Source organism: Hemitrygon akajei, chromosome 8 (genome assembly GCF_048418815.1).
Source record: "Hemitrygon akajei chromosome 8, sHemAka1.3, whole genome shotgun sequence".
Classification (NCBI taxonomy): domain Eukaryota; kingdom Metazoa; phylum Chordata; class Chondrichthyes; order Myliobatiformes; family Dasyatidae; genus Hemitrygon; species Hemitrygon akajei.
The window spans coordinates 49,890,597-49,913,567 of NC_133131.1; the positions used below are offsets into that span (position 1 = coordinate 49,890,597).

The 22,971-nt window shown below is 43.8% G+C and overlaps 1 protein-coding gene across 1 annotated transcript in view; it reads right to left on the minus strand.

Moving 5' to 3' along the window:
• The window catches only part of LOC140731883 (protein spinster homolog 1-like), a 106,565-nt gene that overhangs the window by 19,160 nt on the left and 64,434 nt on the right, over positions 1-22,971 (minus strand). Inside the window, exons 10-11 of the mRNA XM_073053825.1 lie at positions 17,816-17,914; positions 17,329-17,500 (exon numbers count right to left, since the gene is read on the minus strand). Of these exons, the coding sequence (XP_072909926.1) occupies positions 17,329-17,500; positions 17,816-17,914 (271 nt within the window). The remainder of the gene's footprint in view (positions 1-17,328; positions 17,501-17,815; positions 17,915-22,971) is intronic.

Consider the following 22,971-nt stretch of genomic DNA (forward strand, 5'->3'; position numbering starts at 1 on the left):
TGCTTGTCCTCACTATGAAGAGAATCTAACTGATCCCATCTGCATGCACATCCTCCCATTCTCTGCCACTTTATCTGTCAGTCTAAAGGCCTCTTAAACGTTACCTTCATGTCTTCTTTCTATCACTTCCGCGCCAGGCATTTCCCACTTAGTGTATAAAAACCTGCCTCACAAATGTCCCCCCCCCCCCACCACCCCCAACTAGCTGGTACATTCACTCTTTTCATTACTGCCCTCGGGAAGAAGTGCAGAAGTGTGAAGGCCCACACTCAGCAATTCATAAACAGCTTCTTCCCCTCCATCATCAGATTTCTGATGCACTACTTCATTAGACCATAAAACAAAGGAGCAAATTAGGCCATTCAGCCCATCAAATCTGTTACACCATTGATTATTTATTATATGGCTTTTATAATGGCTCACCAATCCAAGGCTTCTCCTCAGAACCTCTGACACCCTGACTAATCATGAACCTATCAACCTACGCTTTAAATATACTTAATGACTTGGCCTCCACAACTATTCCTTACTGTTGCCACAAAGCAACACATTTCACAATGCATAATCAGTGCGAATAAACCTGATTCTCATTCTGAACTTACGCCCTATAGTATTTGGCCATTCCACACTGGCAAACAGACTCTTGACTATCTACCTAACTACACCTCTCACAGTTCCGTACCAAATCACCCACAGAGTCCAACACCCCAGAGAGTGGTAGTAGAGGGTTGCCTCTCTGACTGTGGCCTGTGACTAGTGGAGTGCCGCAGGGATTGGTGCTCGGTCCATTGTTATTTGTCATATATGTATCAATCAATGATCTGGATGATAATGCTGTTAACTGGGTCAGCAATTTGTGGATGACACCAAGACAGCAAGGAAGACTTTCAAAGCTTGCAGTGGGATCTGCACCAAATGAAAATGGGCTGAAAAATGACAGTTGGAATTTAAGACAGACAAGTGTCTACCAAAAAGTGCACGGTGTTGCTTTTTGGTAGACCCAACCAGGGAAGGTCTTACACAGTGAATGGTAGGGCACTGAGGAGTGTGGTATGGCGAAGAGATCCGGGAATACAGGTCCATAATTCATTGAAAGTGGCAGCACAGGTAGATAGGGTTACAAAGAAAGTTTATTGCACGTTGACCTTCATAAATCAAAGTATTGAGTACAGAAGATGGGATGTTACCTTGAAGCTGTATAAGAAGGTGAGGCCTAATTTGAAGTATTATGTGCAGTTTTGGTCACCTATGTACCAGAAAGATGTAAATAAGCTTGAAAGAGTACAGAGAAAATGTACAAGGATTTTGCCGGGTCTGGAAGACCTGAGTTATAAGGAAAGATTGAATAGGTTAGGACTTTATTCCTTGGAACATAGAAGACTGAAGGTAAATAAGGTAAATGCAAGCAGGCTTTTTCCACTGAAGTTGGGTAGGGCTACAATTAGAGGTCACAGGTTAGGGGTGAAAGGTGAGAAGTTTAGGGGGAACATGAGGAGAAACCTCACTCAGAGGAATGAGCTGCCAGTGCAAGTGTTGGATGAAGGTTTGATTGCAACGTTTAAGAGAAGTTTGGTTAAGTACCTGGATGCGAGGGGTATGGAGGGCAATGGTCTAGCCATAGGTTGATGGTGTGAGGCAGAAGAACAGTTCATCATGTTTCTGTGTTGTAGTGCTCTATAGTTGTAAGGGATATGGGGAGAAAGTTGGAACAAGAGAGACTGTACGTGATGCAATCCGAAGCAACACACAATCTAGAGGAATTTTAGGCAGTATCTATGGAGAGAAATGGACATTTAACATTTTGGGCTGAGAGTGAGAAATGAATATCATCAGCTCCACATAAATAGGGTTCTGATTGAGCTGTTTAAGCAACATCTTTCTGAATAAGTTCTCACAATGTTAGCTCAAATCATCCCAAAACACTGACTATTTCCCTCCATATATAGGTGCTACATGACCTGCTGAGTTCCTCCAGTACTCTTTGTGTTACTACATTTGGATGATCAGAGATGATCATATTGCAGAGCAGAGCAGGCTCCTATTTTCAATGCTTTTATGTTTCTAAACAAGAATCTAAATATGTTTCCTTTTCCAAGCACAGCACCACAGATGATGGAAGGTGGGATATAAACTTGCTAATGTGCCAAAGGTTAAAAACACGCAGGCTCCTTCTGGGGAAAGAGATCAAAGAACAGAAACCAGAGAAGCATACGGTGAAGGGGTAGGAGAATATGACCCACCAACAGTTCTGCACAGAGCTGTACAGAACCCCCAAGGTGTCATTTGCATCATACTGATTTAATGGAAAGCTGAACTAAAATCAACTTTTGTGGCAGACAGCTCATTTGAGGGAATCTGAAAAACAGTCATTACTTCATCTGTCAACACTTGTCTAGAAGCTACTGATCTCTAAAGGTAAGTCAATAAACTATTAATCACATGTAAATGTGGTTGGAAATAGCTCTGTCAACTTTTGTTGACAAGCCCCAAATGCACCGACAAAGAAATGAATATTATCGGCTTTACATAAATAGGGTTCTGTTGCGCCACATTTTGGATCGAGCTGTTTAAACAACATCTTTCTGAAGGCTGTTTTACTAACAGTGTTCCTTTCCAATGCTTCATTTGCAGAAATGTTGCTGTCACTCAGTACAATTGTCCTGACAGCCAGGGCTCAGATTTTGCTAGACATCATCAGTAAGGGAACAATGTCTTTCACTGTTAATGAGTAAACTGCCCAGCAGCTGGTGACTGGAAAGTTACCCCATTATCATTGCAATTTGCATCGGTCCTTCATAAGCAAAATCAGCAGACATTACTGAAGTTGCATGTTAATTGGCCATTGAAGTTGCTACAGAAAATGATCAGGGAGGAAGCAAACTACTTTTATGATGCAAAATTGTTAATGACTATAAAACTCACTAAAAGAAAAACTGAACAATTAAATGCATTTAAGTCTAATTTCTTCGGGCAGTGATTTGGTGGAGATTTTAAAATTTCAAATGTTTTTTTTAATATAGAATTCTCACTTCTTTCATGTCCTTTGCATTTTGGTTAACCCAGCTCTTCTCTTCTCCGTAGCCAATAACATTGAATTCACACTTTCAAATTCACCCTTCTTCTCTGTCCTGTGCTTATTTCCTCATTCGTTGAAGTCAATATTTCATCAGTATCCCAGTGTCCTTTGTCCCTTACAGGGGATCAAACTTACAGAAATTTTGCAAGCTATCTTTTTCTGCTGCAAACTGAGATTCCTGAATCAAAGAGAGTGTCTTGTCCAGACACATCATGCCAAGACTCCAAGGAACTGCACGGTTAAGAATGCAGCCCAGTCCATCACAAAAACCAGCCTCCCCTCCATGGACTCTGCTTACGCCTCCTGGCTGTCTCTGTAGTCAAGGATCCTTCCCTCCCTGGTCATTCAATCTCCTCCCTACTCCAATTGAGCAAAAGATACAAATGCTTAACAATACAAAACAATAGGCTCAAGGACAACTTCAGTACTGCTCATATAAGACGCTTGAAAAGAACATAAAGTGTTGCATTGATTATGTAAGATAATTTCCAGCCCAGAGACCGCAAAAGCCATGAAGTTGACACTAAACCCAGACAAAGTACCAGCTAGGCTTCCTTAGAGAGGTAGATCATGAAGGCCACCATGCTTCAGGAAATTAGTGTTTGTAACATGATTCAGTGGGTTGCACTTTGAATCCGAAATAAAATTTAGTTTTTCTGTTGTCTAATTGTGTACTTTCTTATAAAAATTGTGTGTAATTTATGTATTTCTTGTGAATGCTTCTTATCTGATGTTATTTGTCTGTGGTGCTATGACAAATATGGTTTTCCTTGGACTTGTGCATAAGACCATAAACTCAACCTTGACTTTGACTTGGGTCGTTGTGGTCCTTGCTGTACGATTCCATAATTCATTTGCGTACAGCAGAGAGAAAAGGAGCACAGGGTGGCCACACTAAAGGTGCAAGAGGGGAATGGATCGACAATATTCAGCTCAGTGTAATGCAAATAAGTTAAAAATTGGTTTATTATTATTGTCACATACACTGAGACTTGGTGAGAATCGTGTCCTGCGTGCTGTTCATACAGATCTATTCATTAGACAGTGCATTGAGGTAGCAAAGTAAAACAGCAGGATGCAGAATAAAGTGTTACAGCTGCAGAGAAAGTGTAGAGCAGGTAAACAATAAGGTGCAAGGTCTCAATGAGGCATATTGTGGGGCCAAGAGTCCACCTTACCATGCCCAGTAGTCTTACCACAGCGGAGTAGAAGCTGTCCTTGAGCCTGGTGCTACATGCTTTTAAGATTTTGAGCCTTCTACCCAATGGAGGAGGGAAGAAGAGAGTATGTCTAGGGTGAGGGGGTCCTTTAGTTATGCTGGCTGCGTATTAGGATGCACTTTAACAAATATTGGCTTGTCCCTGGACAGTTTAAAGCCATGTAGATTGTTTTTCACTTATTTTTAAGTGTCCTTCCATTGTGTACAAAGTATTGGCAACATTACAGAGTGTCTGTAATGGAAATCTGCCTGTCAGAATTAAATTAATAGTTACTTTCAAATGATACACTAGTTTAAACAAACACTGATTAAAGAGTGGCACAGTGACTTAAAATGGCTCTATACTTTGTTTGTTTTCAATGCCATCGTGGCCAAGTCAGCTATTTCTATGCACATCCTTTCCTTAACTCTCCAACCAGAAGAATAAAAATAAGCACTTTTCTTTGGGTGCAGTCAACCAAGCATCATTTCACTCAACACCAAAACGTTCCCAATTTGCTACCATTTACGTTCCTGTGGTTTGGCCTGATGGGCGAATGTGCAGCTTTACTTTATCAACCCACCCAGAATATCAAGGTCACCAATGCAATTTCCATTTTGTGTTGACAAGGGGTGGTTAGTTAGTCTGAGACTCTGAAAGTGCCATATGCAGCAACATATGCTTCCACTGCTGGGATCCAAAGGAGGATAACCGAATCTGACTGAGTTATCTTCCCTTACCTTCTACAAATGTTAAAGGAAAGAGTTACATTTACAGCAGATAGTGCCCTCCATAATTGTAGGATGCCCCAAAAGCTTTCTAGGCAACTGATAATCATTATGTGCCGTGCCATATGACGTAGGTAATCATGGTGACCATGATTGTTCTTGCAAATTTTTCTACATAACTGATTTGCCATTACCTTCTTCTGGGCAGTGTCTTTACAAGATGGGTGACCCCAGCCATTATCAATACTCTTCAGAGATTGTCTGCCTGGTGTCACTGGTCGCAAAACCAGGACATGATGTGCACCAGCTGCTCCTACGACCATCCGCTGCCTATTCCCATGGCTTCACGTGACTCTTATTGGGGGACTGAGCAGGTGCAACACCTTGCCCAAGGGTTGCCTGCAGGCTAGCAGAGGGAAGGAGTGCCTTATGCCTCCTTTGGTAGAAACATATCTCCATTAGCCTCCCATCTAGACAACTAAGTTTTCTAAAAGTGCAGTGCTTGGCATATTTCTTCCATCAATGTATATGGGAAAGGTACCAGCTCCCAAAAGGAGCAGGCAGAGCTTTGTTTTAATATCTTCTTGGGAAGATTGTCCTGGAGTACCAGCCTATACTTTGAGGTTTCAATCTCATGACCACAAATCTCAGAACCAAGCGTGCTACCCGCTGAGCCAAAGCTGACACAGGAGTTTATGTTTCCAGCTAATGTTTATATTTGCCGGTCTGGAACAGATTTTACCTCTGAATAACAAGGTAGATGATATGTTGAAAGACTCAAGTTGCCAACATTTAGAATAGCTCCCATCTTCCTTCCCTTCTAGCCTGGTGATGTACACTTCCCACCATGACCATAATTGTTGGGGAAGTTAAAGGCATCAGGGTTCTTGTAGTACATCCCTATTTAAGAGTGTACTTCTGTGATAAGACAGTAAATCTGCTTGAACCATCATCTGGGCAGGCACGTTAGACACTTGGCAGGGAGCTGGAATATTCAGTAGTTTAATCTGGCAGATTTTCAGTGTGTAGGACACAAAATTGAGGGGCTGAGTGGGTGAGAGAGAGATCACAGGAAATTGACTGCCCTCTATAATATCTTATTCCCTACATTGTTTACTGACTTCAGAAATGAATTGAAACTTGCCTCACAGAGATTCTCCCAACAGGAACTGCGGGATGAATCATTCCTAACACAGCAGAGCAAAACCTGCAATCCATTTCACAACTGAAAACTGTCAGAGTTACTCAAGCATTATATACTTCCACATCCCCTGTGAAGGCTGTATCAATATGACTTAAAGGGTGGGCTGAAATCAACACCAGAAACATGGCTTGGGTTGGTCTCCTTTAAGTTAGATCCTGTCATTCAGTCTATCAGTGTTCTTATAGGAAGGAACGCACAGAATGGACCTACACTCTGCGAAGTTCAAGAGAATGAGGAACAATCTCACTGAAGCATCACACACAGAAGGCTGGAGGAACTCAGAAGATCAGGAAACAGCCATGGAATTAAATGGACAGTTTCGGGCTGAAATCCTTCATTCTGATCTGAAACATTGAAGGTCCATTTGCCTCCACAGATGCTTCCTGACCTGCTGAGTTCTTCCAGTTTTTGATGTGTTTTGCTCCAGATTTCGAGCACCTGCAATATCTTTTGTGTCTCACTAAACCACAAGGGGGGTTGACAGCTCAGTGCTATGAAGATGCTCCCACTGTTGGAGAGAGTTGTAATCCAAAGATAAAGAGCATAGTTTTAGGGTGAAAGGTCACTCAGTCAGTCAGAAATTTAATTTTTTGGAATTCAACATCCCTCGGTGTTGTGGACAGGGGGTCACATTCAAGGCTAAGAAAGAGGTTACTGCCCGGGAAAATCTAGATGGGAGTGTTGGCCTAAACTCCCCACATCAGTCTTGTTCATATTGAGTAGAGGAGCAGCTTGAGTGGCTGTATGATCTCCTGACGATCCTACTCTTATGTTAGACTCTAAGTCCATTAGACATAGGAACAAAATTAGGCCACTCAGCCCATTGAATCTACTCCACCATTCCATCATGGCTGATCTATTGTCCTTCTCAACCCCATTCTTCTTCCTTCTCTTTGTAACCTTTGACACTCTGACTAATCAAGAGCTTATCAACTTAGCCTTCACAACCATCTGTGACAATGAATTCCACAGATTCACCAACCTCTGGCTAAACAAATTTCTCTTCATTTTTGTTCCAAAGGGATGTCCTTGTATTCTGAGGCTGTGTCCTCTGATCCGAGACTCTCACACTTTTGGAAACATTCCTTCTGTCTGGGCCTTTTAATATTTGATAGATTTCAATAAGATACTCCCTCATTCTTCTAAACTCCAGCAGGTACAGGAACAAAGCCATCAAACACTCCTCATACATTAACTGTTTCACTCCTGGGATCACTTTCATGGCTCACCTCTGAACCCTATCCAATACCAGCACATCCTTCCTTAGATAAAGCCCAAAACTGCTCACAATCCTCCAAATGTGATCTTACCATTGTCTTATAAAGCCTCAGCATTACATCCTTGTTTTTATATTCTATTCCTCTTGAAATAAATGCGAGCATTGCATTTATCTTCCTTACTACTGATTCAATCTGCAAGTTAACTTTTAATGAATCCTGCACTAGGACTCCCAGGTCCCTTTGCACCTCTGATTTCTGAATTTGATCTCCATTTAGAAAATAACCTGTGCCTTTATTCTTTCTTCTAAAGAGCATGACCATACACGTCCCTACATTGTATTCCATCTGCCACTTCTTTGCCCATTCTCCTAATCTGTCCGAGTTATTCTGCAGACTCCCTGCTTCCTGAACGGTACCATCTTGCATTATGCGGGATTTCACAACCAAAGCAGTCCTTTCAAATGACAGTCACAGCTGTGAGGAAAGACAACTAACCTACACATAGCAAGAATTGACTAATATGATAATAACCAAACTGCTTCACTTATATTGACTGAGGGGTTAAAAATTAAAGGGAAGAAAGTGGATGCACATTTCAAATGGTACCAGGTGAACTTTCATTGGAGAAAGCAGGCAGGACTTTAGATTAATGGCTCATCTGTAAAGTGGCACCCTTGATGCTGCAGCAGCCCTAGTTATATACTGAAATGCAGCACTAGATTGTGTATTTGCGTGGCAGGGGAGAAACTCAAACCTCTGACCTGGAGACTCAGAACTATAAGGTAGGTGGTTGTCTGTCGGGGTCTGAGGAAGACTAATCATTCTGCAATCATCTGTGGATACGCATGTGGCTTCAGAGGCTGAAGGCCAAAGCACACATGCAGTTGCGGGTTGGACATGGAATGGCGATTGTTGGAACAGGAGCATACACAGCTCTGTGGCGTCGGTCTCGTGCTGCTGCAAGGCGCTGATTTCGGTCGCTCAAAGTCAGATGCGGCTTTTCTGGTCAGGGCGGACCACGCAGCCCCGTCGGCTGCGGACCCCTCAAGTTGTCGAGGCTGGAGGTCTGTCCATTTGATGTACAATTTCAGATTGAGTGCTGGACAATAAGCTGCAGCAGTTACTCAGAGGTAAAATACCCTTTGTCCAGTCAATGTTTCTCCCAGCAGAAGTGCAGCTGGTACGAAACCCACAAAGATCCCCCCAGGAGTGCCTGCACACTCTTCAGTTCAAGAGTTGGTGCAGATTTACAAAACTCTGGGTCATCCACACCTAGAGAGTTGTGGCCCCATTGTGGGGAGTCTGGAGAGGGTGTGAGAAGAGCTTTACCAGGATGCTTCCTGGATTAGAAGGCATGTACTATGAGGAGAGGTTGGACAAACTCAGGACATTTTCTCTGCAGTGGTGAAGACTGAGAGGAGACCTAATGGAAGTTCAACAGCTAATCAGAGGCATTGATAGAGTAGGCAGCTAGCATCTTTCTCCCAGGAGCAAAAACATCTACTATTCGAGGGTGTGCACTTAAGGTGAAAGTGAGTAGGTTCAAGGAGAAGTGAAGGGGTAACTTGTTTACACAGGGAGCTGTGGGTGACTGCAATGTACAGTGGAGGCAAACAAAATAGAGAAATGTAAGAGGTTCTTAGAGAATGGAGGAATATGAATATTGTGTAAGAAGGGATAAGTTTAATTAAGATTTTAATTTGTTCCTGTGCCGCACTGTGTTCTAGCAGTTCCCTGGTTACTTTGACCATGACAGTAGGAAGGACAGCCAATCAACTTGTCCTTGGAAGGCAGCTTGCCAATAACAAAGGGCTGTAAGACCCCTGCTGTTGTCCTGAGGCAACGTTTGTGGCTTTCTCTCAGCATTTTCTGTCTGTGAAGATTTCTACCATTGAAAACAATATAGCAACATCAAGGGGACACAAATGGGACTTTTGTTCATTGTAAAACAACATGTTTTTCATTTGGTTGCTTCTATCAAGGAAATAATTCACATTCTGCAGAACATGAACAATTCACTTTGCCGGACTCCCACTTTATTGACTGTGCCATTAAACGTAACATGAAAGCTGTAATTCAACTGATTTCTCTCTGTCCAGATGAATTTGTCCTCTTCATGCCAAAGAAAAGACTGGTTATTAGCATTGTTAAACACTGTTGTTTAAAAAGGCCACAATACCTGATCAATGGCTCAGAGCTTGTGGCTATTCAGAACATTGGCCCTGTTGCTAATGAGCTTTAGGTTATTGATAAACGTGATATTAATCTGAGAGTGCCACTGATAAGTGAGAGCGAAAGCAGTTCAATGTTCTGTTTAATCCTTAGACTGGTAGAATCAGGCAGCAGTGGGAACAGGCTCTTGGCTCACCTCATCATTGCTGACTGTGCTACCTCTCTACACTGATCCCATTTGTCTAAGTTAGGCCTGTATCCCTTTGCGCCTCTTATTACAATGTCAAACTTACCCACTCATCGAAACACGCTCCCCCCTAGGAGACAGAGATTGGCCCGTGTAAAGAGCATTATAGGCCGTCCCACTACCTGCCATTTAGCTGATGACATCCCAGCACCAGTAGAGTTTAAATCTAGTGTGCGGAAACCACCCTCCCTCTTTTGCTGTCTGGGTCACTGTGGATCAGGTAGTGGATGGCGCCACAGAAACACTAGACAGCAGGGTGGGGGCAGGGTGCTGTAGTAAAGTGGGCCTGGGTGCACACTTTAGATAAGTATTTGCCACTGTCTCTTTGACCTGGCACTTCAGGCACACCATTTAGATAATTATCTGTAACCAAGTGTAACTTGAAGGGTTTAATGAATGTTTAGTGTCTGTATTGTCCTATAAGTAAACAGTTAACCAACTTACAGAGTGTCTCATGTCCCCACTCACTGAACCCGCAAACCTGATTTCACACTATCCTGCTCAAACATTTTTTAAACTTTACAGTTGTATCTGCCTCTTCACAGACTCATCACCCTCTGTGAGACAGCCTAACTTCTCCTTTAAATTTCTACCCCTTACTTCAAACTCTGCCCTCTAGTTCTGGTCTAGGATAACGATTCTATCAATCCGCTCTATGCTTTTCAATTTTGTAAGTCTCTGTAAGGTCGTCCCGCAGCCGCCAAAGCTCCCGTAGAATAAACCGAGCTGATCCAATCTCTCCTTGTAACCGCAGTTCCCCATTCCAGGCAAACCCTTATTGAAAAATTCAAAAGATTTGCCCTAAAAAGAAATCCTGTTGATGATAAATTGTTATTAATACTGATTTATTGCTGCATCTACCAAGATACAGCGTAAAATTTGTCTTGCATACTGTTCATACATATCCAATCATTAAACAGTGCATTGAGCTAAAATAAGGTAAACCAATTTATAGCAGAATAAAATAATCTGCTTTATCCAATACAGAATAAAGTGTAAAAGCTACCGAAAACATGCAGTACAGGGAAACAATGAAGTTCAAGATCATAACCAGGTAGATTCTGAGTCTATCTCATCATACAAAACGTCTGCACAAGGTTCTGATAACAGTGGAATAGAAGCTGCCCTTGAGCCTGGTGGTATGTGCTTTCAGGCTTTCTTATCTTCTGCCAGATGGGAGAAGGGGAAGAGAGAATGTACAGGGTGGGTGGAGTCTTTGATTTGGCTGACTGCTTCACTGAGGAGGCAAGAAGTATAGACAGAGGCCATAGAGGGGAGGCTGGTTCCCATGATGTGTCCACAACTCTGCAGTTTCTTGCGGTCAGTGCCATCCAGAACACATGGTGTTAGGACTTTTACCCAAGGAATTCCTGGAACAGGAGCTGGGATGTTATGTTGAAGTTGGTGAGGGAAAATTTAGAATACTGTGTGAAGTTCTAGTCACCCACTACAAGGATGTTGCTGGGTCCTGAAGACTTGAGTTATAGGAAAAGGTTGAATAGGTTAGGACTTTATTCCCTGGAGCCCAGGAGAATGAGGGAAGACCTTACAGAGGTATATAAAATCGCATACAGATAGGGCGAATGTACACAGGTTTTTTCCCTCAGTTTGGGTCGTAGGTTTAGGGTGAAGGTGAAATATTTAAGGGGAATCTGAGGGGAAATTTCTTCACTCAGACGGTGGTGCAATTGTGAAACAAGCTGCCAGCAGAAGTGGTAGATGTGGGTTCAGTTGTAACATTTAAGAGTCGTTTGTAAGGAAGGGAGAGGTTTGGAGAGATATGGTTCGGATGCAGTAGATGGTACAAGGTAGAATATCAGGTCGGTATGGCCTAGATGGGCAGAAGAGTGGGTTTTTAAGCCGTAGTACTCTGTGACTCTAGTTCTACTTTAAGCCTTGTCCAACCACAGTGAGAGGCACGTAGAACTTGTTCCCACCATTAACATGAGGAAGGCACTCTGTTTGAGCCAGAGTCCAAACTCAGAGATGAAAGGACAGTAAACCATCTTAAGGGTCATCAAGGGCATTTTGTGTTGAAACTCTGGGGGTAAAGAGCTCAATTCCTGACCAGCAGCTAGATCAGATATATGAGGAGACCCAGTGGGAATTCTCTGTACATTACACAATGGATTTGTCCTGATAATGCATTCTCTCCTCTCCCTTTATTGATTTAGAGATGCAGCATAGAACAGGCCCAGCACCACCCAACAACCCATCTATTTAACACTAACATAATCACAAGACAATTCACAGTACTAACCAGTACATATTTGGATTCTGTGAGGAAACCCGCACAGTTCACAAGGAGAACGTACAAACTTGTTACCGACAACACCGTAATTGAAAAATGAACTTCAGATCGCTCCAAGCTGTAATAGCATTAAGTGAACCTCTATGCTACCATGTGCCCAGGTAGATATAGTCAGCAGCCACCCCCCTTTCTGGACTGTGTACTTATCCCCAGGGTTAAGTAGTAAAAGAAGGAATGAGTTAGTTTTAACGGTAAAGAAAGCACACACCACAACAAGGTCACAAGGAGAAGACTTTTATCATGAAAGAGTCCAAATCCACTTTGAATCGAAATTAAATTGTAGTTGGAGTGGAACCAGCTTGGATTACTGTTACACTAATCCCAAGCTTTAGAGAAGGGGCAGGAGGGAGTATGTACCCTCATACTATTTTGAGGAGAGTTTTGGTAGGTGCACACTGAGGAGATGGGAAAATCAGATCAACAATTAGGTTGCTTGAGGGGGCCAATGTGCATTTTCTAGTCTCCATTTCACATCAGTTCTCACCCTGCCTCCCCCAGACATAATGAGGATAGAGTTTCCCTGGTCCTCACCTATCACCCCACCAGCCTCCACATCCAGCATATTATTCTCTAACATCTCTAACATCTCCACCATTTAAAATATGATCTCATCGCTTGCCACATATACCCCACCCCGCCTTTACTGCTTTCCACAGGGACCATCCTCTCCTTGATTTCCTAATCATCCTTCCCCATTCATCCCTCCCCAAAAGAAGTGCAACAATTGTCCCTCTCTCACTACCACGAAGGACCTAAGCTGCTCTTCCAATTGAGATGGAAACTCACCTGCTTATTTTATTCAGAGCTCTTGATGTGGTCTCCTCTATATTGGTGAGACTAAGCACAGTAGGTGACAGCTTTGCTGGGCACATACACTCTGTCTACAGTGGTTACAAATCATTTTAATTCACATTCCCCTTCCCACACCGGCCTGACCATATTTAGCTTCCTTCACTGCCAGGCTGAAGTAAAATGCAAACTAAAGGAAGAACTCCTCATATTATGACTGGGTAGTCTGAAACCTAATGGGATGACCATTGAATTCACCATCCTCAGGTAACCTGCTCTCCGTTTCTCTTCCCTACTGATCTACCCAGGTCCTCCCTTCTTTCCAACCTCCATCTTCAGAAATCCATCAGCTTCTTTCTCCTCTCACATTCACTTCATCTCACCATCACCCCACTGGGCCACCTCCCCCAATGTTCCCACTGGGTCACTGGGCCACCTCCCCCAATGTTCCCACTGGGTCACTGGGCCACCTCCCCCAATGTTCCCCTGGGTTACTGGGTCACCTCCCCCAATGTTCCCACTGGGTCACTGGGCCACCTCCACCAATGTTCCCACTGGGTCACTGGGCCACCTCCCCCAACGTTCCCCTGAGTCACTGGGTCACCTCCCCCAACGTTCCCCTGAGTCACTGGGCCACCTCCCCCAACGTTCCCCTGAGTCACTGGGCCACCTCCCCCAACGTTCCCACTGGGTCACTGGGCCACCTCCCCCAACGTTCCCCTGAGTCACTGGGTCACCTCCCCCAATGTTCCCACTGGGTCTCTGGGCCACCTCCGCCAATGTTCCCACTAGGTCACCTCCCCCAGTGTTCCCACTGGGTCTCTGGGCCACCTCCCCCAACATTCCCCTGGGTCACTGGGTCACCTCCCCCAGCATTCCCCTGGGTCACTGGGCCACCTCCCCCAATGTTCCACTGGGTCACTGGGTCACCTCCCCCAGCATTCCCCTGGGTCACTGGGTCACCTCCCCCAACTTTCCCCTGAGTCACTGGGTCACCTCCCCCAACGTTCCCACTGGGTCTCTGGGCCACCTCCCCCAATGTTCCCCTGGGTCACTGGGTCACCTCCCCCAGCATTCCCCTGGGTCACTGGGTCACTTCCCCCAATGTTCCCACTGGGTCTCTGGGCCACCTCCCCCAGCAATCCCCTGGGTCACTGGGCCACCTCCCCCAATGTTCCACTGGGTCACTGGGTCACCTCCCCCAGCATTCCCCTGGGTCACTGGGTCACCTCCCCCAACGTTCCCACTGGGTCTCTGGGCCACCTCCCCCAATGTTCCCCTGGGTCACTGGGTCACCTCCCCCAGCATTCCCCTGGGTCACTGGGTCACCTCCCCCAATGTTCCCACTGGGTCTCTGGGCCACCTCCCCCAGCATTCCCCTGGGTCACTGGGCCACCTCCCCCAATGTTCCACTGGGTCACTGGGTCACCTCCCCCAGCATTCCCCTGGGTCACTGGGTCACCTCCCCCAACATTCCCCTGAGTCACTGGGTCACCTCCCCCAACGTTCCCACTGGGTCACTGGGTCACCTCCCCCAACGTTCCCCTGAGTCACTGGGTCACCTCCCCCAACGTTCCCACTGGGTCTCTGGGCCACCTCCCCCAATGTTCCCCTGGGTCACTGGGTCACCTCCCCCAGCATTCCCCTGGGTCACTGGGTCACCTCCTCCAATGTTCCCACTGGGTCACTGGGCCACCTCCCCCAATGTTCCCCTGGGTCACTGGGTCACCTCCCCCAATGTTCCCACTGGGTCACTGGGTCACCTCCCCCAATGTTCCCACTGGGTCACTGGGCCACCTCCACCAATGCTCCCACTGGGTCACCTCCCCCAATGTTCCCACTGGGTCACTGAGCCACCTACCCCAATGTTCTCTCTAAGGTGTGCGCACACACACATCTTTTGCTACTGGTGCATAAAGGAATTTAAAAGGTTGTCACCCACTATCCTGTTGGCATGTTAAGTATATTTCACGAATGCACACAATCACATTTCCTTTTTCAGTTTCTGATGCAGACAGTGTTGACAATGTGGAGTTTGCAATGATTTGTCTTCAGATTTTAGAATTGGCTTATTTATACTTTTTTTATTGAAGGAATTATTGATTCACTATGTCGAATTCCAAAGAAGCAAAGGGTGTAAAGCATGGAAGAATTGCTAGTTCATTTAAAGTGGAATGGCTTAGTGAAACAGTAGAAACTGCTTCACTGAAAGCTCATGAGGTCAGGAACCTGCAGTATAAGAAATATTTATGTACAGAACAGAAACTGGTGTCAACTGCGTGTATTATTGCAATGCAAAAGTTGCTGTAGAATTTGTACATGGGAAGAAGTGGAGTGATATTTAGAAATGACTTTTGAAAGTGTCACTTAACAAGCAAATCACATATGGACAGTGTGCTAAAACTCCAGAGAGAAAATCCTTCATTACCTGTGTAACACTCTGTAAGGTTTCACTGTTACTGTAATAGTCTCTCTGTAATGTTTCACTGCTAATGTAATGGTTTCTCTGTAGCAGCAGAGTTTGGGTTATGACTAAAGGTAACAAGGGCTTTGGAATGCGCACCATCCAATGAGAGGCGTGTTGTTTCTTCTTGCAGTCCATTCTCAGGGAGAAGGGATTTGTGGTCTTTTGTCGGTGAGAGATGAAGAGAGGAGACACGAATGGAAAGAGTTGGTAGACTGCAGGACGGAGTGGACTTGGAGCGAGGGTCCAGGAGTTGGCAACACTTTGGAGGAGGTTGATGGGGAATGAATGGACGGAACCGTGAGCTCCAATGTGCACATTAGGCTGTTTCATTAAAATGGGCCCTTTTTCCTTTTATTTTCTTTACTAACCCTATAGTCAGAATAAGAATCATAAAGCTCAATCATTTAATTGCATATGGTGTACTGTCTGATATTTTTGTAAGTAGGCAACACCATGCAGCATGCACACTAACGAGATTTCTCAGTTTGTCTGGGCCAGAGGCTCCTTTCCCCTAGCTAAATGCATGCTGGCCCAACCTGAGGGATACACCCACAATAGGCCTGCTCCATATGTTTTGTAGGGTGCAGATGAACGAGAGCAAAAACATTCAAACTCATTGATGTACATTATCTTATTTCTTGTAAACAATGATCAACAGACTGGATTTGGTAGTTTATTATCCTTAGAATAGCTTCCACTTAAAAATTCAGTGCTCACATTTTGTTGTCACTGGGCAAAAAATTGCACAGCACAAGATTTTTGCACACATTGATCATTACAAATTAGAGGGAACATTTAACTCTCCTCTCTGCTCCCATCTGCCCTCCCCACCTCCTTCATGATTCCATGCTCCATCCTCCTTTCCATAATCCACAGCCTCCACTCTCACTTAGCGACCTTTCTTTGGAAATGCATTCACAAGGCTCCATTTAGTTTCACCTTCTACCCTGCAAGGAATGACATAATGCAGCAATGGTGAAACTGTTGATAATTTATAGTAAGGATTCTCTGTCGCGTTGTCTGGAACAGACAAAGCAAAAGCAGCAGAAATAAACCAGTGTTCTGAAAGCCATAAAGACACCTATTGCTCTAGAACATGCTGCATTTAATCAGTGCTTCCCCAACAGAGAGTACAAGGGCCTACAATGTAGAAAATGATGGCAACGTTGAAGATTATTAGTTTCATGAAGCAATTGGAAAAACAGAGGCACTATCTCAACAAGGCAACACCTATCATCAAAGACCCTTACCATCTGAGCATGTCATCTTCTCACAGCTACCATCAAACAGGAGGTTTAGAAACCCTAAGTACTGCAGCACGAGGTTCAAAAGTAGATACTTTCCTTCAACCATTCAGTTCTTAAACCTACTGGCACAAGCCAAATCAATACCTCAGGAGAGTAACACTAGGAGCACTTTGGACTTGTGATCTTTCTTGTATAATTTCTGTTTATTTGGGGATGTTTTTCTGATGCTATGTGCCTGCAATGCTTCTGCAAGTAAGTTTTTCATTGCACTTGTGCATTAATGTACAATACATGCATATAACAATAAACCTGACATGACTTAACCAGGAGAAATTATGCCTAACCCATGTCATAATCTCATCCACCAAGCATCATTTTTAATGTCTTCTTCAAGCAAAAATCTATCAATCTCATTTTTAAAATTTTTGTTTGACTCCTGGTAGAGCTGCTTTTTGAGGGAATTTTTCAATTTTCACCAATATTTATATGTGAGTTCAGTTTATGGATTTCACCTGAGTGTTATTGCTGTAAGTTTAGCATTGCTCCTTGTCATAGCTCCACCTTTGTCCAAAACACCTCAGTTAGTTCACGCACACTTAAAGCAATAGATATCAAGTCTATACAGTGGGTCTCCACAATTTAACACTTTTAGCACAGCAGAGCTTTACCTTGAATATGCTTCACTGTATTTGTTTGGTCTTCCTCTAAATGGTTAGCAGTGCAAAAGAATAAGGCTGCCCCGATAACAACCATGAAAGGGCAGATTAAGAGTGCGTACTGCAGACTCACAAACTTTCTATATGTAGAAGATGGTCGTCCCTTCTGAAGAGCAGTGGAGATCTACATGCAAATAAGAAAATTAATTAGTTTAAGCACCATTTCCATTTTGTATGTTTCAGTGAGATAAATTCTTCTAAGCTCCAGCAACAATAGTAGTCCCTTCCAACTCAATTTTACTTGAAAAGACAGTCCCCTTTCTGTCTGGACTGGGATGATACTTGTGAATCAGCATTTCACTGTTCCAAGTTAGGTACATTCCTTCTTCAGATGCAGAGGGATAACCACAGAAGATGGTTTACACTGCTGAGTTAAACCTTGTGTTCATTAGAACAGAGACCTTGGGGAAAATGAAGCATAAGAATAGGTGCTACTTACTTCACCAACAATGTATGAACTGAAGGCATCGCCGAGAACACGGGAGATGGTAATCTGGACTGCCTCAGCCATTGAGCGACGGGTTGGAATAACGACATACTGAAGAAAAATGAAAACAGACATTGTAGTTAACCCTTCACCCCAAACTGAATACATGCTAACCCAAGCACTAACTCTTTCCAGCATGCTTTCTTCTGGCACCAAGATCCAAACTCTTCTAGCTTGCCCTGTCTGAAGCAGGCTTATCTAATCACCTAAACTGGAAGTGGGAAGTCCCGAGTTCTCTGTCCAAGCATGGGAATCCATGTGGACATTCAAGGCTCCAGTAAGTCACAGATGCACAGTACTGAAAGTGGTCATTTATCCATCGATCAGTGGAGATTACTGCCTGTAAAGGATAAGACTCCATCAGGGCATATCAGAAAAATGATCTTCAGCCTGAGATACTTGCACTCCCCAATTTTGGTTTGTTAAGTGACCTTTTTGACCTCCAAAAGATATTAGGACAGGAAGATGGATGAGAAAGGTTTGGAGGAATGAGTCAACATGGGAAAATGGGTCTAGCTTAGGTAGGCATCTTGGTTGGCATTGAGCAGGGATTATGGTTTGTGTCCATGCTCTGTGGCTCTATAAATAATCCTAATATTGATCATTAATGGCAATGTTACCTTCATCTTCCAAGGCCCTGGGTTCTGGCATTTCATCCATAACCCTTTCCATTTCACTACCCTCCATAAAATACTCTAAGCATTAAAGGATCTACTGTACCTTGGAGCACCATGAGGTCAAGTTTTTAGTTGACTAATCTCCTGTGAATTGCCTTTGGGACATCATACTGCATTAAGGTCATCATATAAATGTGAGTAACTATTGCAATAATGTTGCAATGAGTTGTTGACAAATTATACCAATGATCATCTGTCAGGTTACTTTGAACAGACGAAGCAAATGGAAATGTGAAATTAGCATTAACAAATGAATCCCAACACTTTAGAGGAAGAGGGAGCAGGAGAAACTGCTCATCAAATAATCCGAAACCAAAGATAGCATTAGCTTAGATTTGGAAATGAAGTATGGAAAGTCATTATAGGCCTAGTAGAGGGAAACAAGTATTCTGTTCTTTGATGCCATGATTGACAAACAAGAAACAGCCTATTCTGATGCCTTTCAAATCCTTGCCAGGGTTTTAATAAGGCTAACTTGAAGAAACCTCTGCCTAACTACCATCAGCACATCACCTGCAGCACCAGAGGATCCAACCACTGCTACACTACCATCAAGACTGCCTACCATTCTGTCCCTCAACTGCATTTCAGGAAAGCTAACCATCTATCTGTCCTCCTCCTACATGCGTATAGGCAGAGACTAAAGAAAAAGGCACTGGAGATAAGGGCAACTAAGAGGTGGTCACAGGAGGCAGAAGAGTAGCTACAAGATTGCTTCAAGTCAGTGGACTGCACCCTGTTCAAGGACTCATCAGAGGACCTGAATGAATACACTACAGTTCTCATGGAATTTATAAAGGCACTTGTGGACGAGTGTGTCTTCACAAAATCATTCAAAGTCTTCCCCAACCAGAAACCTTATTTTGATTCATAAAATCTATTTGGATCAAGTGGAGCATTCACAAATAGGTGTCTAACATCTGTCTTTTCGAATAGTCAAAATCAAAATAAATATTTTAAAAAACATAGAAAACCTACAGCACAATACAGGCCCTTCAGCCCACAAAGTTGTGCCAAACATGTCCTTACCTTAGAAATTACTAGGCTTACCCGTAGTCCTATATTTTTCTAAGCTCTATGTACCTATCCAAAAGTCTCTTAAAAGACCCTATTGTATTCGCCTCCACCGCCGTTGCCAGCAGCCCATTCCATGCACTCACCACTCTCTACGTAAAAGACTTACCCCCGACACCTCCTCTGTACCTACTCCCCAGCACCTTAAACCTGTGTCCTCTTGTGGTAGCCATTTCAGCCCTGGGAAAAAGCCTCTGACTATCCACATGATCAATGCCTCTCATCATCTTATACACTTCTTAACAGGTCACCTCTCATCCTCTGTCGCTCCAAGGAGAAAAGGCCAAGCTCACTCAACCTGTTTTCATAAGGCATGCTCCCCAATACAGGCAACATCCTTGTAAATCTCCTCTGCACCCTTTCTATGGTTTCCACATCCTTCCTGTAGTGAGGTGACCAGAACTGAGGACAGTACTCCAAGTGGGGTCTGACCAGGGTCCTATATAGCTGCAACATTACCCTTCGACTCCTAAATTCAATACCACGATTGATGAAGGCCAATACACCGTATGCCTTCTTAACCACAGAGTCAACCTGCGCAGTTGCTTTGAGCGTCCTATAGACTCGGACCCCAAGATCCCTCTGATCCTCCACACTGCCAAGAGTCTTACCATTAATACTATATTCTGCCATCATATTTGACCTACTCTGCCATCATATTTGACCTACATTTATTATCAAAGTACTTACATGTCACCTTATACTATCTTGAGATTCATTTTCTTGCAGGCATTTAAAGAGCTCGGGTGCTTTCAGGACTTTTTGGTGGGCTGCAATCATAAAGATCTATTAAGCACTCAGAAGGATAAAAAAGAAGTGAGGTGTAAGCGGAGTGGCCATTGTGTGAGTGGACAGTTTTAGAGAGGTCAGGCTTTGACTCAACAGGCTGGGGCAAGCACAGGCAGAGGTTCTAAGTCAGTTTCTAGCAAGTTTTATTTTCTGTTCGTTTATAGCTAGTACACTGAGAACGGGTCCAGAGTTAGTGGAGTTCCTTCTGTGAGATGTGGGAACTTTGGGAGACCTCCATTCTCCCTGATAACTACATCTGCATGTGGTACAACAAGCTTCAGCTCCTTAGAGGCTGTGTTAAGGAATTGGAGCTGCAGCTGGGTGACCGTCTCATACAGGAAAATAAGGAGGAGATAGATACAGGGAAGTAGTCAACCCCTAAGTTACAGGAGGCAGATACCTGGGTAACAGAGAGGGAAAGGGAATAGGCAGCCAGTGCAGAGTACCCCTATTGCTGTTACCTACAATAATAAGTACAGTTGGCCTTGTTATCCGCGGGTTCCACATGTGCGGATTCAACCAACCATGGATCAGGAAAACCCAGAAGTTCTCCCTCCAGTACTTGTTGTTTGAGCATGTACAGACTTTTTTTCATCATTATTCCCTAAACAATACAGTATAATAACTATTTACATAGCAGTTACATTGTATTAGGTATTATAGGTAATCTAGAGACGACTTAATGTATACAGGAGGATGTACATAGGTTACCGCAGATCAGGAATCAAAAAAAAACTTAAGTTCTCTAAGTCGGAACAGGTACATCCAGTATTATTTAGCGTCAGTTAGTCAAACGTTTATCTTAGTATATAGTATATATTTTACCTTTCTATGCATATAAAACACTTAAGAAATATATGTATTTCAATAATGTGTTGCTTAGTAATAATTGTAGCTTTCATCGGGGCAGGGCCTTCACATGCTCCATTATTCTCACTTTATCCTTTAAAATTGTCCCAAATGTAGCCTAACGCTTTTCACCTCTTTCCGATCGCTTTGTTATTTCCACTTTATTTTTAATCGTGATCATTTTCTGGAACAGAAACACTGCGGGTGGCGGGTCCCGATCTCCGCCGGGTCCTAAAGTCCACCGCACTCAGACAGGTTAAATAAGGTCAGGTGCTCCGCCGGGTCCTAAAGTCCACCGCATTCAGACAGGTTAAATAAGGTCAGGTACTCCGCTGGGTCCTAAAGTCCACTGACTTGAGTATCTGCGTTTTTTGGTATCCGTGGGGGGTGGGGGGGGCAGTCCTGGAACCAATCCCCCGTGGATAAGGAGGGCCGACTGTATACTGCTTTAAATACTGCTTGGTGGGACAACTGACTGGAAGCCACAGTGACTGATCTCTGATACTGAGTGGCTCAAAGGAGAAGAGGGGTGGGGCGGGGGAGAGAAGGCAAGTGCTGTAGTGATAATGGATTTTATAATTAGGGGAGCAGAACCAGATTTTGTGGACACGAAAGAGTCTCCCGGATGATATGTTGCCTCCCAGGAGCCAGGGTCAGGGATGTCTCGTCTTGGGTCTAAGCATTCCAGAGGAGAAGGGTGAACAGCTGGAAGTCGTGATACATATTGGTACCAATGACATAGGTAGGAAAAGGGAGGAAATCCTGAAGAGAAAATATAGGGAGTTAGGTACAAATCTGAAAACCAGACCTTCAGGATATTAATATCAGGACTGCTGCCTGTACTATCCACCAGTGAGGGTAAGAATAGGATGAATAGGCAGATGAATGTATGGCTGAAGAATTGGAGTGGGTGGGGGAGGATCTCTTCTGGGGGAGGTACAGTTATGACCTGTACAAAAAGAGCAGGTTACATCTGTACCCGAGGGGGACTAATATTCTTGTGGACTGGTTTGCTAGAGCTGTTGGGGAGGGTTTGAACTAATTTGGCAGGAGGATGAGAACCAGAGTGATAGTGCTGAGGATGGGGCAGTTAGTATAAACTGTGTAGTGAGACCAGGCAGATGATAGGGCAAAATTGCAGTCAGTGGGATGAGTTAATAGGGGACAAAATCAAAACCAAAATGAATACACAACTGAAGGTGTTATATTTGCAATATACGGAATAAGGTAGATGATCTTGTACAGCAGTTGATTCAAGTTTCATCATCATTCACATGAATACAGCCAAATAAAACAGTATTAATCCGGGGCTAAGGTGCAAAACACAGTGCCAACAGTCATACATACCACAAGGCCCATATAGCACATATATGAAATCAATAAAATACAGTCACACAAACAAGTTATATACTACATATATGTATAACTGATGTTGTGAGCATCACTGCATTGTGGCTGCAAGAAGGTCATAGCTGGGAGCTTAATGTCCAGGGATATAAACTGCATCAACAGGATAGGCAGGTAGGCAGAGGAGGGGTGGGTGCCTCTATTGGTAAAAAATGAAATCAAATCCTTAGAGAGGGTGACATAGGATCAGAAGATGTAGAATCCTTGTGGGCAGAGTTAAGAAACTACAAGGGTAAAAAGACTCTGATGGGAGTTATATATAGACCATTGAACAGTAGCCAGGATGTGGGCACTAATTAATAATGGAAGATA